Source organism: Thamnophis elegans, chromosome 11 (genome assembly GCF_009769535.1).
Source record: "Thamnophis elegans isolate rThaEle1 chromosome 11, rThaEle1.pri, whole genome shotgun sequence".
Taxonomy (NCBI): Eukaryota; Metazoa; Chordata; class Lepidosauria; order Squamata; family Colubridae; genus Thamnophis; species Thamnophis elegans.
Window position 1 is genome coordinate 59,312,846 of NC_045551.1, and position 19,361 is coordinate 59,332,206.

General features: G+C 40.6%; 1 protein-coding gene across 2 annotated transcripts in view; it reads left to right on the plus strand.

Annotated features, from left to right (window-relative positions):
• Positions 1 to 447: 447 nt before the first annotated feature.
• The window catches only part of LOC116514902 (kelch-like protein 1), a 138,060-nt gene continuing 119,146 nt past the window's right edge, over positions 448 to 19,361 (plus strand). For both annotated transcript variants that reach the window (XM_032226725.1, XM_032226726.1), the window contains exon 1: positions 448 to 983. In XM_032226725.1, the coding sequence (XP_032082616.1) occupies positions 448 to 983 (536 nt within the window). The remainder of the gene's footprint in view (positions 984 to 19,361) is intronic.

The following is a 19,361-nucleotide window of genomic DNA, read 5'->3' on the forward strand; positions in this document are numbered from 1 at the left end:
AGGGAGCTCTAGCACCCCCCCTCCCCTTGCTCAGGAAAGACCCCCGCTCGCTCCCTCGCCCGCCCGCCCACTCCCCTCCCGTCTTCCCCGGCTACTAACCCTGCGCTTAAAAACCCGGCAACTTTACGCGCGGTTCCTCGCCTCCTTCCTCACCTTCGGAGCGCAAAATACGGGGCGCTCCAGGTGCAGCCTCCGCCGTTGCTCAGCCGAGTGGTGGTGGTTGGGTGGGGGGGGGAGCGAGGAGGAGGAGGAGGGGGCTACTACTTCGCGTAGGTTGCTTTCCTTCCCCTTTCAGTCGCTCGGCGGCAGCCCGGTTGCTTCCTGCGCCTCGGGCGCTGCGGACTCTCCGGCGCTGGGAGGCCCTGCCAGCCGCCTTGCCCCCCTCCCGGCTCGCCTCGACTCAGCTGCAGGAGAAGCCAACGCCAGCCTCGCCTCCGCCGCTGCAGGATGTCGAACTCGAGCAGGAAGGACTTTGACGTGAAGCACATCTTGCGCCTCCGCTGGAAACTGTTCAGTCACCCGGCGGCGCCCGCGGGCGGCTGTTTGCAACCGGACGGCAGCTTCGAGCACTGGGGCCCGAGCCAGAGCCGGCTGCTGAAGAGCCAGGAGCGAAGCGGAGGAGGAGGAGGGGGAGGCGCCTTCTGGAAGAAAGCCTCCTCCGCCTCGCCCTCGCAGTCTTCGGCCGCCGCCTGCCCGCCGCCCTGCGCCGTCTCTTCCCTGCCCCTCAACGGGACGTCGCTGCCGGCCACCCGGCTCCATGGGCTGGCCGAGCCGCAAGGCCCCCCGCCGGCCCCTCGCACCATCTTCTACGTCGAGTCTCTGGACGAAAGGCCAGGTGGTGGTGGAGGAGGAAGCAGCGGGGGCGACTTCGCTGAGTTCCCCCGCCCGGAGGAGAAGGCGCTGGTGCTGCGCGAAGTCAAGGGGGAGCCGCTGCCCTTCGCCGATGGAGGCGGCCGGGCAACAGGTGAAGGCGCCGCGCACAGGTAAGCCACCCAAGCGAGCAGCGAGGGTTGCCCAGCCGCGCTGGAGCGCCCCTGGCCGGCCAAAGAAAGCCCAACATCGCGCAGCTCCCCAGCCAGGCTCCCTGCCTTGCTTTGCCCTGCCCTCTCTTGCCCTATTTTGCTCAGTTATGGGGAGAAAACCCCCGTTAGATCGGCCAATGTAGGGAACAGTTTGACCCGGTACTAGGCGCGAAGATGGGTAGTGGGTCGCCTTTTAGGAAACCGGGGACCCTCGGATTTGGGGTCCGTGTCGTGGGTTAAGCCGGTCGTTTTTCTGGCACCGGCTGAGAAGCGCGCCCCCTCCACCTGCCTGCCGGTTCCTTCCCTTGTCGTTGACTTTGGAGTCAACTGCGCAAAGAAGGTCTCGGCAGCGTCCGAACTTCGGAGTCTTTTTTGTCGCTGGAGAAGAATCGCACGGTCGCCCGCCGATCCGGTGGGGGAAGCCACTCGTTCACGCACGCCAAGAGTACAGTGGTGTAGTTAGGTTTTGCAAGCATGCTGCCTGAGCAGATGCTAAGCGACGTTGTGTGTCCAGTTGCTGTCGCGCGGGTTTAAAACAACTTTCTAGGTTATTCCGTAGCGGATTGACCACCAAACTGATCGGTAGAGGCAGCCGTTAAGCAGAACTGAAGCCGTGTTTTAAATCGCTCGAAGGGACAGTGAAGTCCCGTTTCAATCCTTCCCACTGGCACGAGGTTTACAACATTTAACATTTCAAAACTCAAACTTCGCTTGAGAAGAATAGATCCGATTGCTCACCAACGTCTTAATTCTCTTTGGAAGTTCTAGAGGCAACAGATTTGTCTCTGTTTCTTAAGGTTGCAAGAGAACTGGGCTTCTAGTGAGAAAGCACTCCATGCTCTAACTTTTTTCATCACAAGTTGATGTGCCCTGTCTAAAAATAAATCCTCAACAGAGTTCTGCTTTAATAGTGTATGTTAGTACTTATGCAATACTCTTCTTTTTTCTGGAACCTGTTTCTTGAGTGTGAGTCTTGGATTTTTGTGTAGAGGGGTAAATATCGCGTTGTAAACCCATCCAATCATAGGATTGCATGTCCCAAAAAGTCAACATTATAAGATTACACGTGGCTTTCCTTACTTAAGCACATACTTTAATTATCTTTATGCACATACTTTAATTATCCTAAATTGCCACCAACACTATTTAGAGATTTGTTGTATCAAAACAAGTGAGCATTCTTAATTTTTGTGTTTGTGTTTATACACTATTTTTCCCCCAGAAAGTTATTAACATCCTGTCTCCCAAGCTTTCTTACAAAGAACCCAATAATATTATTAATTAGTTACAGCTTTGAAACTAATAATCCTCTCATCTAGGCTCCTACTCTAAATTTAAAGATCTAAAATAAGCAAAACTTTTATATAAGTTGGATTGCTATTTTGCAGGGACATTCATACATCTTTGCGCTCAAGATATTTATACAAAATGGAAAATTCCCTATTAGTAGTCCAAAGTTACTGATTTAAAAGTGTGTGATAGGGAAACTAGGCAAAGTTGTTTGTTTTATAAGAATTATGCGGGGGAAAGCCCATTATTTCTGCATCCAATTTTATTGATGGATTGATTTACCCAAATGGATTTAGAAGTAAGATAAAACAAAATGAAGGTCATTTAAAACAGAAGGGGAAAAAAAACACAACCAAGGTTACAGATTTGAATAGCCCCACTTGGGTTATTAGTTCCAGTACAGTTTAATACAAATTATTTATTCCCAAAAGGTTGGAGTTAAAGTTCCATTAACAGCTTATGAATAAATATGCTGGTATAGAGTTTCATATATATTTGCCTCAAAAGTTTCCATTTGGACTAGTAACATTTTTTTTTAGTTTGAAACATTATTTTCAAAAAGAATATTTCCCCCTTTTTTCCTGATAACACTTAACAGAGTTGAAAATCTTATTTCTTTTTTCACTATTTATTTTAATGCTCTTCCATTCATTCTACTCGTGGGATGGCTTGAATTTCAGATTAAAGTTAAAAAGCACTTCTGTTTGCCAGATTCCAACCAGTTGATTCGATCAAAATGAAGCATATTGAAACTTGTTTGCTTCAGTGAATATTGACATGCCATCTCATCTGTTAAAAGTCAGGAGACTTAAAGATTCTTGACGAGATCTAATATCAAAAGGAAAACAAGCCAAGCATAGCGGGAACAATATTTTATGTTGCTAGGAATAAAGGAATTGTAAGCCATGCCATTAGGATTTGCTGATGTATGCACTTTTTAGCTGAAATGTTTCTAGCACTTGTCAAATAGCTAACCAAACCCTGACTCAGTTGTCAGGGGGGTTTATTCAGGTGTTTAAATGAGCTTTGATAGCCTGAAATATTTTATTTAGAATTATGACATTTCCGATGCATTGAATTTGTTTCACCATTATGTCTATAGCCACAGGGCTCAAAGGGTCCCTTCCTTCCTTCTTCCCTTCTTTTCCTTCCTTCTTCCCTTCTTTTCCTTCCTTCCTTCTTTCCTTCCTTCTTTTTCCTTTCTTCCTTCTTTTTACTTCTTTTCTTCTTTCTTTCTTTCTCTCCCTTCCTTCTTTCCTACTCTTTCTTTCTCTTTCTCCCTCTCTTCCTTCCTTCTTTCCCTTCCTTCCTTCCTTCCTTCCTTCTTTTTCCTTCCTTCCTTCTTTTTCTTCCTTCCTTCTTTCTTTTTCCTTCCTTCTTTTCCTTCCTTCCTTCCTTCCTTCCTTCTTTCTTCCTTCCTTTTTCCTTTTTTCTTCCTTCCTTCCTTCCTTCCTTCCTTCCTTCCTTCCTTCCTTCCTATCCAATATTAAGCTTTGGAGAGTGTTGAAGCATATTTTCTAAATTTCCTAGTGAAGTTTATAATAATTTGAAATGTAACTACTTTTAAATGACTTTAGAATGTATCATGTTTCCCATAACATTCAAGTGATAAGGTTCCCCTGAAATTCGGTGATGCTCAAATCACTGAAAACTGATTAATGTTTTTTATAACTTTTATCACACTGTCCCAAATGAATACAAAGAGAAAAAAAATCTGTGTCACTTCATCTGTCTTTCTTCACACAGAGCACACGCATTTCAAAGAAACAGAGTACATAATCATTTCGAAGAAACTTAATGAATATTTTAAAACCAACAAACAGAATTTAATATAAATGGAAAGAGGGAGAGAAAAAAGGTAATCAAAGCAGCACAGTAGTGGGACAAAGTTATGGAAAAGTTTCCTTCAACTTTCATGTGCTTCATTTTAATGGAAACTAGGCTAATAAATTTAGGTCATTTATGGGTTACTCATTTTTCCTATTAGGGACGCGATGGCTCAGTGGCTAAGACACTGAGCTTGTCACTCAGAAAGATTGGCAATTCAGTGATTTGAATCCCTAGCGTCACATAACAGAGTGAGCTCCCATTCCTTGTCCCAGCTTCTGCCAACCTAGCAGTTCGAAAGTATGTAAAAAATGCAAGTAGAAAAATAGGATCCACCTTTGGTGGGAAGGTAACAGTGTTCCATGCGCCTTCAGCATTTAGTCGTGCCGGCCACATGACCACAGAGATGTCTTTGGACAGCGCTGGCTTTTTGACTTTGAAACGGAGATGAGCACCGCCCCCTTGAGTCGGGAACAACTAGCACATACGTGTAAGGGAAACCTTTACCTTTTATAGGTACTGAAGAGAGAACTTTTAAAATCTTTCTTGGGTTTAGTTCAGTCCTTGAATAAAACATAATTACTGCATCATTGTCCTTGTCGGTGTATCTAAAATAGAATTTGTAAATAAAAGCAAGCGCTAGTTCTTCGGCTTTGAAATGGAGATGAGCACCGCTCCCTAGAGTCGGGAACGACTAGGACATACGTGCAAGAGGAACCTTTACCTTTACCTTTACCTTATTTTCACTATTATAACCCAGTCCTCCAGGTTTCCGTACCAAATTTATGACTACAATGCATTTCCTCTAATAGGTGCACAGAGCTTGTAACTTGTGGCTTAACTCTCCAGATGCTGTTTGCTTATGCAGAATAGGCTAAGGAAAGAACATGTTTGGGAGATTAACTCATTCCTTGCTTATTGGAAAAGGACCATGAAAAGTAGACAGTGAGATTTCTTTTTTTAAAAAAATTAAAAATGTATAAATGATCCTATCTATTACGTGAGCTGTTCCGGTTTGATCAGCTGCTCCATTCGGAAAACAGAAAAAAAAAAGATAGCTTATTTCGTTGAGCCGAGTAGAATAGCCCCATGAAAGTCGGGGGGGGGGGGATCAGCTCCTTTGCCAAGCCAGGCAAGCAAAGAGTTTTCTTTGAGCAATTTGTTCATGCATATAATGATACACGAATCCATTTCAAGACAGGGAAGCCGTGAAGCTGATTTTTTTTTTTAAAAAAAATACCATTTGACTTCTTTTATTGAAAGGTTTTTGAGGTATTCATTATTATTTTTTTCAAATTGGGGGAGCCTCCAAGCGTTCATAAGCATGTTGGTGATTCTATAGAATAACGGTCATGAAGTTTAAATCTTCTAGGATGGGTTTGTCCAGTTGCATTTAAAAAAAACAGATTTTTCATTAAAAATATAATAGAAAGTGACTTTATATCTCAGCCCCTGAGATATTGGAAGACTGCTGTCATGTCTCCCCTAGTCCTTCTTTCCATTAAACTAAACATACCCAGTTCCTGCAACTGTTCTTCATATGTTTTAGCCTCCAGTTCCCTAAACAAAGATACTAGGGGACTGGAGGCTAAAACATATAAAAAATGGTTGCTGGAATTGGTTTTAACTAGTTTGATGAAAAGAAGGACAAGGGGAGATATGATAGCAGTGTTCCAATATCTCAGGGGCTGCCCCAAAGAAGAGGGAGTCAAGCTATTCTCCAAAGTCCCTGAAGACAGGACAGGAAGCAATGGGTGGAAACTAGTCAAGGAGAGACACAAGCTAGAACGATCTGTAAGTAGAAATCTCCTGCCTAAGCAGGGGGTTGGAGTAGAAGACCTCCAAGGTCCCTTCCAATGCTGTGGTTCTATTCTATATTCTTTTGCAAGATCAGTAGGCTAGAATGGCCCAAAGGCTCGGATATCTTGACATCACTGGCATAAATCTATGAGTCTCTTTCACCTTCTGAAAAAGGATATCTGGATAGGAAAAGAAAGGTTTACCAGGAAACCATTCTTTCAAGTAAACATGCAGGATTGTGTGTTGTAAGTTTGCTTCAGGCATTCCTGGGGTCAGTAAGAGGCTTGAAAGCAAAGGGAAACCTCAGGGCGATTCAGTTCTATTTCATTCCCTTCTCGAAAATGTCTTCAAGAACATGCCCGCTATGTTTGGTAGACTCTTTTTAAAGTTCTCAACGTGAGACAACAGACAAGAGACACTTGTGGTTTTGCACATTTTTTCTTCCTTGCTGTTTCTGGCTGAACAACTGTGGATGTTTGCGTTCCTTCAAACACAACCAGATCTGTTTGAGGTGGAATACCATCAGGGTTGCAAGATTCAAAGGATCCCATTGTGTCACGTTTTAGTACTGGCGCCAATTCTGTTTCAAGAGTTTTCTGTCCCTGGCTTCATATGACTGCTTATCTCTTTGCTTAGAAATGTTTCCAGAAGACCCAAGTTCTTTGGTCTTTTGATAGAGCAAAGAGGTGTGTGTGTGTGTGTGTGTGTGTGTGTGTGTGTGTTTAGGTCTCTCTCTGTGGTTGTATCAATAACGACACTGAAGCAAGGGGAAGAAAATGGAATCCACCTTATCCTGTGCTACAACTACATTATACACTAGGAATCACTTGCATTTTCTTACAACTTAAAATGTGTCTCAACTACTATAAACCTTGAAAACAGCTTGCACTGAATGGATAGAAATCCCCTTTGCTTCCACCAGTACCTGGGGCATTGTGTGCTGGTTTAAGTATACAAATATCAACTAAGTTATGTTCAAACATTACATGCACTTACATCCAATGGAACACTATGCAATGTCCGTGCCGTTAAAATTCAATAATGCTCTGTTATTATTGATTAATGTTTATCTTCCACCATCTCAAAACAGATCTCAATTTAACAGCCTATGGAACAACTCTAAACCCTCGTTTATTTACATCCCCTTAAGATAATTGTTTTTGCCAAACCCAAATCTCCCATTCAGTGTACACAATAAGTTTTAATAACACTAGTTATAATTTTCAGTTATAAACAAAGAATAAAATGTTCCTTTTCTCCTGTTATATTACAATAAAAAAATAGGAAAGATATATTTTTTTCCTTCCCCGCTTCCCTAGAATTCACATATTTCTTTTTTTCTGACTTATCCTAGAAGGAAGGACCATCTGGGGATCCATTTGCAGTTTTGAGAAATGTGATGGAAAGTCTTTTTAAAAAAACCCTGTCTGGCAAGAAGGTTTGGCCATGGCAAGTTACAAAATGCCCCCTTAACAGGAAGACTATTCCATGGTCAACATGCACCCCAAGATAAGATTTATGAAGCCAAAGTTTTTTCTCTAAATAAAAATGCTTCAAGCTGTTGCTTTGCTATATATAACATGTACTTCGTGTTTGCCTTTTTAAAGTGGGGAGGGGGTGAGAGAGATTCTTAAAGGGTTGCCTTAACCAATCAGTATCTTGATTTATTAATTTGTTGTTGTTAGTTGTGAAGTTGTGTCCAACCCATCGCGATCCCATGGACAATGTACTTCCAGGCCTTCCTGTCCTCTACCATCCTCTGGAGTTCATCTATACTCACACCGACTGCTTCAGTGACTACATCCAGCCATTTCATTCTCTCTTGTCCCTTTCTTCTCTTGCCCTCAATCTTTCCCAGCATCAGGCTTTTCTCCAGCGAGTCTTCTCTTCTTCTGATTAATTCAAGTTTCAAGTTTCAAGTTTAATTTTATTTATAGGCCGCCCAATCCTGGAGGACTCCGGGCGGCTTACAGAGAGGGGGAAAAAAAGCAATAAAAGAAAATAAAAATAAAATAGACAAGTTAAAAACAACACAGATACATTCATTTCAGTCGGGTCTGGACTTCAACAATGAGGTCAACAGCCCCAGGCCTGCCGGAATAGCCAGGTCTTGACAGCTTTTCTGAAGGCCATGAGAGTGGGTGAGGTCCGGATTTCTGGGGGTAGATCGTTCCAAAGGGTCGGAGCAGCCACAAAGAAGGCTCTCCTCCAGGGAGCTGCCAGCCGACATTGTCTGGCTGATGGCATCTGAAGGAGGCCCACCCTGTGGGATCTTACCGGCCGTTATGTGACATCAAATCACATCAAATCAGCTGTTAGAGATCCCATAGATAGCTTTTCTCCATCACCATCTAGCCACAACTTAACAGAATAAGAGAGTTCAATGGGACCTTGTCCAACCCCTTGCTTAAGCAGGGAACACTATACTGTTTCAAACAAATGGTTGTCCAATCTCTTGTTAAAAACTCCCACAACTTCCAAAGGAAAGCCATTCTACTGGCTAATTGTTCTCACTGTTAGTTAGTTTACTTTATTGTCTTTGCATCTCATACAACTAAATTAAATGCCATCTTCAGGGTACATCATAACTAAAATAAGGACCACCTTTGGTGAGAAGGTAACAGCATTGCATGCACCTTCAGCATCTAGTCATGCTGGCCACATGACCACAGAGACATATTCGGACAGCACTGGCTCTTTGGCTTTGAAACGGAGATGAGCACTGCCCCCTAGAGTCAGGAACAACTAGCACACACGTGCAAGGGAAACCTTTACCTTTTATTGGTACTGAAGAGAGAACTTTTACAATCTTTCTTGGGTTTACTTCAGTCCTTGGATATAATATAATGACTGCTTCTTCATCCTTTTCCTTGTCGGTGAATCTAAAATAGAATTTGTAAATAAAAGCAAGCACAATTACTCTTTTGTATGGGTGTCTAATCCTTATTTATTTTATAAATAAAGTACATTACGATAAATATTTCAGCACAGCCATATATCCAGCCTATGACAGGAATGTCATTAGATGGGAATTAGCCTGACAGAAACTATTTTCAAATTTTGTAATGTTTTCAGCTGTGGAAAGAACATAATGTTTAATCTACTTGAAATAAGCTTTCATGGTGTTTATCAATGAGCTCGGTTCATTTCCCAGGATCTGAGCTACATAAACAATAGAAATGGGCAACACCTGAAAGAAAAAGAAAATTGCTGGTTCAAACTAATGTTTTCAAACTATCTTTTGGAATAAGGAATTAAGATTTGGACAACAGAGACCCAATCTTTTGGCCTATATGTCTGATTCCCCTGGAATCAGTGGTGGAATTCATTTTTTTTACTACTGGTTCTGTAGGCGTGGCTTGGTGGGTGTGGCAGGGAAAGGTTACTCCAAAATCCCCATTCTCTCCTCACCCCACTAACCTGCTTTCCAGCTCCGTTCTCCTGTTCAGGATAACAAAAGAAGATCAGCTGGGAGGCTGGGAAGCAGCAGGGGTGTGGCCAGCCTCTTTGCCGGTTCTCTGAACTACTCAAAATTTCTGCTACTGGTTCTCCAGAACCTGTTAGAACTGGCTGAGTACCACCTCTTCCCAGGATTGTTCAGAAGTGTCTTTTAGTTTGTATGGCACTAGCTTTGGAGCCTGGGTAAAAGATTTGGACTGGGGCACATTCCATGCCTCATTTCATCTGGCATATCTTTGTAGCAGGGGTGCCAAACTGGACTGCTTCGAGGGCCGGATCAGCATTGTAGTTCTCCTCTGTAGGCCAGCCAGTGATGCTGGGGAGATGGGACAGATATCTCCTGCAGTACCCTGCCAAAATGGGGCATAAGGGGGGACTTGCACATTTCCCCTGCATCCTGTTTTTGGCCTGGATTGCCTCTTGTAGCACCATGCCAGCCAAAACAGGGCACGGTGGGGAGGGGGAATTGCATGGTCCCTGTGCCCCATTTTGGCTGGCAGAGTACTGAAGGAGGCCATCTAGGTGTGTAATGGCTATTCACATCCCCCCGGCACTCCTTTGCCAAGCGTCAGCTATGGAGAAAAGGTGATTTTCTCTATGGAGAAAAGGTGATTTCCCTCCCTATTCTGGAACATGCTCCCCAACTGTGTCCAATGTGTAAAGAAAAAAAGCTATATGAAGCTTTCAGAATCTGTTTGTGAGTTGGGCGACATACAAGGTAGATGGATGCATGGATGGAAACCTGGCTGCCTGGATGCATGGATGGATGGACAAAATTCTTAGCATCAGGAAGGATGAGGACTCATTTCTCATTTACTGGTGGAGAAAGCAAAGGGGAAGAGGAATGTGAACTAGAATGGTGCTTGTCGTAGGTCCATTTGAAGTGGCAAGGGATGATGCACCAAGAAAATGTTTTTCACACAGCTGTGGGTGGTCCTTGGGTCAAAAGGTCTGGCTTGAGACTGAGGTTTTCAACAGACCTTGCACTTGGATTAGAAGAGCTCTCTGCAAACTTTAATTACTATTAGATATTGTCTGTCTCTTTGTTAGTCTCTCTATTTGTCTCTCTGTCAGTCTGTCTGTCAGAACTACATTTTTAGTAAAACATCTTTCTATGTGATTCAATGTTAATCGGTACTTTTAATAAAGAAAGCAGAGTTAAAATGATATCTGTCTTCTGTCTGTCTGTCTGTCTATCTATCCATCCATCCATCCATCCATCCATCCATCCATCCATCCATCCATCCATCTATCTATCTATTTATCTATCCATCCATCCATTACTCTATCTATCTATCTATCTATCTATCTATCTATCTATCTATCTATCTATCTATCTATCTATCTATCTACCCACCCACCCACCCACCCACCCACCCACCCACCCACCCACCCACCCACCCACCCATCCATCTATCTATCTATCTATCTATCTATCTATCTATCTATCTATCTATCTATTTATCATCTATCCATCCATATCTATCTATCTATCTATCCATATCTATCTATCTATCTATCTATCTATCTATCTATCTATCTATCTATCTATCTATCATCTATCTATCTATCTATCTATCTATCTATCTATCTATCTATCTATCTATCTATCTATCTACCTACCTACCTACCTACCTACCTACCTACCTACCTACCTACCTACCTTTCTATCTATCTATCTATCTATCTATCTATCTATCTATCTATCTATCTATCTATCTATCTATCTATCTATCTATCCATCCATCCATCCATCCATCCATCTATCTATCTATTTATCATCTATCCATCCATATCTATCTATCTATCTATCTATCTATCTATCTATCTATCTATCTATCTATCTATCTATCTATCTATCTATCTATCTATCTATCTACCTACCTACCTACCTACCTACCTACCTACCTACCTACCTACCTACCTATCTATCTATCTATCTATCTATCTATCTATCTATCATCTATCCATCCATATCTATCTATCTATCTATCTATCTATCTATCATCTATCTATCTATCTATCTATCTATCTATCTATCTATCTACCTACCTACCTACCCAACTACCTACCTACCTACCTACCTTTCTTTCTATCTATCTATCTATCTATCTATCTATCTATCTATCTATCTATCTATCTATCTATCTATCCATCCATCCATCCATCCATCCATCCATCTATCTATCTATCTTCCATATCTATCTATCTATCTATCTATCTATCTATCTATCTATCTATCTATCTATCTATCTATCTATCTATCTATCTATCTATCTATCTATCTATCTACCTACCTACCTACCTACCTACCTACCTACCTACCTACCTACCTACCTACCTACCTATCTATCTATCTATCTACCTATCTATCTATCTATCTATTTATCATCTATCCATCCATATCTATCTATCTATCTATCTATCTATCTATCTATCTATCTATCTATCTATCTATCTATCTATCTATCTATCAGCCGTCTTTCAAATTTTCTCTTTTCAATCTTTGCTGGGGGGTGGAGAGTAAATTCATTCATAGCTGTTCAGATAAAAGGGATGATTTGAAATTAACAAACATTATGTCTGAAGGTAGAAATGTTCACCTAATGTCAGTAATTACAGGTTAATTTTGAATAATTCTGAACCTCTGAAGGTGGATCAGTCCAATGAGAGCTTATAGGACATGCCCATTTTTGTTCTGAAACTTGCTTTCCAATTCCAGCACAGAAGTTCATAATAAAAGACAAAGTAGATCAGTTGAGTAGGAATGTTTACAATATTCGATCAGGGAATTGAAATAATAATCCTTCCATCCAGTTGCTTTGGTTTCATTTGATTTCATTGATGGTTTGGAAGAAAATTTGTGAAAGGGAATGATGATCATTTAAAAGATTTCCCAAACATCACAGTAGCTTTTATGATATAATTTAGCTTTGTGGTTTTCAAAGACTGAAATTTCCAAAAATCAGGTATGCAAACATAAATCCCTGAAAAAAAATATACAGTTTTATTATTGTAAACCATTTGGTATGTAATTAAAGGCATATCATCCCATGCCTATAACTATATCATATTAGCGAGCTATTACTGAGGGATATATATTTGGAACAATTTGGAAACCATAATCAGGCCAATGAAAATTGGCTTTTTATTACAGAGTAGGAAAAGAGAAAACACTGATACACATTAGCAAACAGGATCATTATTTCCATTTATTGTTTAGAATGGCTGTAAATCAATATGAACGATCATTTTGAGTTGACGTCTGACTGTTTTTCATACCTGAGCCAAAATTTCCTTTTTATTGCTATCTTTTTGTTTGATAATATACTTTCATTGTACTTATCATTGTTTCCCCAAGTAATTTTTTTCCATGTTGAATACTATGCATTTCTTTAAATCAATGCAACTATACTATCTCTGTGACATTATTTATAGTGCTATCTCAGCCATTATAACCTTTTCCTTTAATTTGTTTCCAAGAAAAAATTCTTAGAAATAAGACTGTAAATGAATTCTTGAATGAATAAGGTTATAATTTAAGAAAAAATAAAGGCAGGCTTCTTATATACCATCTGCCTAATTACCTGCTGAGTTACTAAGTCAGCCTCTACACAGGTGTCATTTTAAAAAGTAAGGAATTTACACCGTAAACACTATTTCACGAGAAAGAGTTATTTCCCCCCTGTGGTATGCCACTGATAATTTCCATGTTTTTATTAGCAACTTTAAGAATAACTTGAGACAGGTTTCCCATCATTTCAGATTTAGAAAATGCAAGGTGAATTTATATATTTGGAAGCATGTTTTCTTATGCGCTGTCTGTATGGGTTCTAGAGTGGTGTTACTTAACTTAGCATCTTGAAGGCATGTGGACTTCAACTCTTAAAATTCTGCTGGGCTGGGGGATTCTGGGAGCTGATGTTCACACATCTTCAAGCTGTCAAGGTTGAGATAAATTGTTCTAGAGCAGAGGCTCTGAAAGATTTCAGTTCAGCAGTGATGAAAGTCTAAGAAACAAGGAAAAGGATTTCTGGGCAAGGTGGTGGGATAAGATCGAGAAAACAGATGGTGGAAATAATCTATGATCTAGAACACGGATCTCCAACTTTGCCAACTTTATGACTTGTAGACTTCAATTTCCACAATTCCTCAGCTAGCATAGTTGATTGAGGCATTCTGGGAGTTGAAGTACACAAGTCATACAGTTGCCAAAGTTGGAGACCCCTGTTCTAGAGCATGGATTATTTCCACCATCTTTATCCTTAATCTTATCCCAATGACTTGTCTGGACACCCTTTTCATTCCTCATTTCTCAGACTTTCACCATTGCTGAACTGAAATCTTTCCATCTATCCTTGACTTGGCCTCTCTCAAGTAGCTCATCACCTACCTTCCTCTAATGCCTCAGTTCCCAATATCTTCCTGCCTGCCAAGGAAAGTGTTGACAAAACCATACAGATTTTACGAGCCTTGGATGCTGCCCTTGGAAGATGTCAACATAAAGACAGAAGCACTAAATAAATAAATAAATAAATAAATAAAGGATGGCCTCAGCCTGTTCACCTAAAGGTTGGGGAGAAAAAGTTAAGGTTACATTACAAGGGCAAGGCTGAAAAATACTCATTCCTAGGGTAGGTGCAAGTGGGACACAGCCTCTGGTTTTCCAGCAGGCAAGGGATTTTATTTAGCCTTCGAGACAAAAAGAGTTGGGGGCTTGCCAGTTTGCCAAAAGTATTCTTCCTAGATCCCACTCGATTGGACTGAAGGGTCTTGGAAAATACCTACGCTATCCAATCTGATGAGGTGGCCAGATATTCTCAGGATATCATCTAAGTATAATGAATAAGAGTCTATGACTCCACCCACAGTCCACAGAAAGGGAAAAGTACTATTGGGTCTTCGTATTTGCCATGCCAGCATGAAGATGATGGATCTGGCATTTCAGATCAGCCTCCAAGCTTCCCATTCCATTGAAGTGTGAATGTGACTCATGCCATAACCGTTATTCTCTCCATACATTTTTAATCTTGAGTTTAGAACAGTGTTCGGCCTTCTATTATGCCTTTTTCAGTAAGAAAGCAAATGCTCAAACATTCATTCTGAGAGCCATATAAGTAATTGAGGTTTACTCTGAAGTGGAAGGTGGGTTTACACAGCTATAAAAATATATAGAAATTCATTGTGGATGGGTGCAGAGGGAAGCTCCAGGCCTCTGTCAGTTTGGAGTCAGATACAGGAAAGGCAGATTGAGAGCTGGATGTGATCTTTATAAATAATTTTGAGTGATGAGTCAGGACAAAACCAGAATAAATCCTAAAATAAAGTGGTTAAAAAGAAGTATAATTTCTCCTTCGCTCTTTGCAGTCCCAGAGTTAGAAAATGCAAGTTGAAATAGTTCAGCTCTTCTGGGCACCTCATTTGACAGGAGTACATTTTGTGGGAAAACCAACCCCCACCCCCCATCCCAAGAATGAAATGTTTTGGGGAATATTAAAAGAGGCAGAATAGTATATTTCCCCTAAAGGAAAGAGGAAAAACATATTCCTAAAGGCAGAGAACAGCCCCAGTTTTCCTGCTACAGGAAACCAGCTCAAGCAGAAGCCTACAGTCTTTAGAGATGGATAGTTTATATCCATTAAGAAAGCCAGATCATCCTATTCATAAACAAAACACCTTCAGGAAGGAAGGAAGGAAGGAAGGAAGGAAGGAAGGAGAAGAAAGGAAGGAGGGAAGGAAGGAAGGAAAGGAAGGAAGGAAGGAAGGAAGGAAGAAAGAAAGAAAGAAAGAAAGAAAGAAAGAAAGAAAGAAAGAAAGAAAGGCTAAACGAATCATAGGGGAAGTCCAGTGCAAAGTTATACAGAAGAAAAATAATAAAACACTAAAATTAATCACACATGTACAATCCTGCTCCATAAAATAGTCAAAATTAACCCTAAATCTAAGGGAACCAACAAACATTAAGAGCTGTCAAAAAAAATTTTTAAAAGCAAAGGTTAAATTTAGGGTTAAAAGTTTCAGATGACACGACTTGAAATGATTTATGAGCCTGGGCACCGACACACCGGTGGGAGGCTCATGTATGCATAACACCGTTCTAGGCATTGGTTAAATAAGTAGGGCTATAAAACTAAGATTCTGTCGACATCTTGAAGTTGGCACAGGATTAACTACAGGCTGCATAGATGCAAATAGTCAGACTTAGTCTCTTCATGTCCTACAAGCTGTTGCACAGAATGTTAGAGTGCTGGACACAAGGGAAGAGTCTCCTAAAACTAGCCAAGAGATAAGGAAATAGCGTACGTGTCCAGAACTCCTGCATGGGAACAGATTGATAAGATCATCACCTGCATGGATTCTGCCTCTCCATCTGTGTTGTAGCATAACATTGCTAAGTGTCCCCTTGACAAATTTGATAGAGCGATCGGGTAGAAATATACAGAATAATCCTGAACGTAAATACAGCCTGAAGCCTACAATAAGTACTTCACAATGATTGAAACAATACTGTAGAGTTAAAATCCACCTCAAAGGAAAATCAAATTGCCACAATGCCTGTGCCTATATTTCATGAAGAAATGGCTTGGAAAGAAATGGAGAGATTGACCATCGTAGGCCCCCCCTGAACTAAAAATCATAATTGATTTTTGAATAATAAATATTGTGTAATAAAAGAATGCGAAATAGGTTTGGCTTTCAAGTAAAATGAAACATACAAGCCAACAATGATAACCAATCAGGAAAGATGGTGTTGCAATAACTAAGATAACTCATCAAAAAAATGCCAGGGACTTTGCCAGGTTCTGAAAGAATAGTCAGATGTTCTCAGATGAATTTGGAAGAGAAATTAGCATGGTGAAGATGTTTCTTTATTTAAAAAAATGGCTTCTTAAGTAACAAATTTGCAAATTTGTTCTAGCAGTGCCAGATTAGTACTTCATGAAAATTCCCTACATGTATTCCTGATGAAGGGACACAGTAGCTAAGATGCTGAGCTTGTCAATCAGAAAGGTCAGCAGTTGGGCGGTTTGAATCCCTAGCACTGTGTAACGGAGTGAGCTCCCATTACTTTCCCAGCTTCTGCCAACCTAGCAGTTCGAAAGCATGTAAAAACTGCAAGTAGAAAAATAGAGACTAACTTTGGTGGGAAGGTAACAGCGTTCCATGCACCTTGGCATATAATCATGATAGCCACATGACCACAGAGACGTCTTCAGTAATTCTGTTATCCTATCCTATCCTATCCTATCCATCCTATTCTATTCTATTCTTCTATTCTATCCTTTTCCAATAACCGTCTGCCTACTCAGATTCCTCTAAACTACTTGTTTAGACTGAAGAAAGTGCTTGGATAAGCAACAAAACATCTTAAACCAATCAAAAAACAAGTCCAATCACTATGAACCAACTTCCAGACAATTCTATCTGGAGGACTGAGAATTTTCATCACCTTACTCTATTAGCTTTTCTCAAGGCAATGAAAATCTGGCTCTTTTCCCAGACATTGGGGTCACAATCTCAGGTGGGAATTCTATAATGAGGACATCTGTTGGATAGTTTGAGCTTTGATCCAAGTTCTGTTGATGTTGGCTTTATCAAAATTGCTATTTTCCAAAGCACCAGAAGGCACTACAAGAAATGATGAATGGAAACTAATCAACAAGAGAAGCAATCTAGAACTAAGGAGAAATTTCCCAACAGCGATAACAATTAACCAGTGGAATGGCTTGCCTTCAGAAATTGTGGATCATCCATCCCTGGAATCTTTTAAGAAGAGACTGGATAGCTACTAGTCTGGAATGGTATAGGATCTCCTTAAACAGGGGGTTGGACTAGAAGACCTCCAAGGTCCCTGATGATGTTATGTTTCTTTTCCATTCTGTTTTTGATTCCTGCCTATCAATACTTTCTGATATAGATGGACAGGCATAAACATTGGATTGACATATCTAACTAACTGACTACTAACCAACTATCTAAACAAACAAATAAACCAACAAATAAATAAATGTTATTTGACGGTGTGTAATTTTGGTTTTGTATAAATACTGGCTTGCTTAATTCATACTTGTCATTCTGTACAATAGCACAAGCTACACGATGCTTGCAGCTTTACAATTCTCTCTAAAAGCTGCTGAGGATTTCAACCTGATTTAACCTTAGATGGGTAAATAAACTGTAGCTGTTGACCTGATTACCAAGTACATAATTATTTCTGAATGAACATATTAGGGCTCTTCCATGAACACAATTTAACCTTGTTACACTTTTTTTCTGTTGATCCATGTTTAATAGGATTTAATGCCATGGGGACTCACAGTACAGCATGCTTACATTTGAAAAGGGTGTTATAAGAATTTCAATATAAAGCAGACTTTGAAAAGGAGCTTGCATCTGGCACTAAATATCTTCTTATCTGCCAAGCACCACCACTACTGTTTGACCTTTTCAACAAAATTGCATTTTAAACTTACGATTCTCCTGTTTCCTTTTTGCATTTTTTTCAAAAAAATGTCCTACAAGAATAGAATGCACAAGAAGCTACACAAACAGCTTCAGTATGTTCTTCCAAGAAAAGATTTGCTTCAAACATATGTATTAACTGCCAGAATATTACAAGGAAATTAGGAATTGAAGAGAATTTAGAGATGAGCTCAAATCATGTTATCCACAGATTGTGAATATTTTAAGAGCTTCAAAGAAAACTGATTTGGGGGGACTGTTCCTTGTCATGCTGTGAAGGGGGAGAGATTTTCCTTGGTAGGCTGAAAATCCTGGTGGAAAATTGACAATTACCACAGAGATCTGGATTTATTTGAAGGATGTCCATGGAGATTCTCAGTCATCCAGGTCATAGTTGTCCCAAAAGTGTTTTTCCCCCCCAAAACTGGACTTTGTTTTTCCTTGAAGAGATTTTGCTTCCCATCCAAGAAGTTTCTTCATTCAGTCCTTGAATGAAGCTTCATGAAGACAGAATTCAATTCCTTCTTGAGGTAATAACACTAAAAGGCTATATAAGCACTTAAATGTGTGATATGATATTGTGATGTTGCTTTTAAGCTGCACTAGACTTCAGGTGAGTTCATGGATACACAACTTGTATGTTTCCCAAGTTGGATACTAAATTTTAATATAGCCAGGGAGGTTGGTAGTTCTGTTGTATGCTGGTAGTCTTCCATCTCCCATCCAGATTTAACAGATTAACAGAGTTGGAAGGGACCTTGTAGGTCATCTAATCCAACCCCCCACTCAAGCAGGAGACACTACACCATTTCTGAAAAATGGCAGTCCAATCTCTTCTTGAAAGTCTGAAGTGATGAAGCTCCCACAACTTCTGAAGGCAACTTCTGTTCCATTGGTTGATTGTTCTCACTGTCAGAAAATTTCTCCTTATTTCTAGGTTGAATCTCTCCTTGGTCAGTTTCCATCCATTATTCATTGTCTGGCATGCAGGTGCCTTGGAAAAAAGCTTGACACTTTCCTCTCTGTGGCAACCCCTCAAATATTGGAACTGTCAGGTGCAACTTCATTTAATAATCAGGAAAGAAACCACTCAACCCCATTTGTTTGAAATTAAGTGTACTTTTACTAATTACAAGTGATCAGTAGCAAAGCTAAACTGAATCTGGTTAATTAGGCGTGAAAGCAAAGAATATCATGTATAATTCAATCCCCTCCCCTTGCCACCCCAGTCCATAGTCCAATTATAATTCACCCAACTGTCAGGTGGGAGATATCTTCAAAAAACATCACCAGGATGGAATGCTGGACAGTTAACCTTGGTGGGAAACTCCCTTCCTCCACATGCGCAGTATAGCAGTAGACTTATATACCGCTTCATAGGCCTTTCAGGCCTCTCTAAGCGGTTTACAGAGAGTCAGCATATTGCCCCCAACAATCTGGGTCCTCATTTTACCCACCTCGGAAGGATGGAAGGCTGAGTCAACCCTGAGCCGGTGAGAT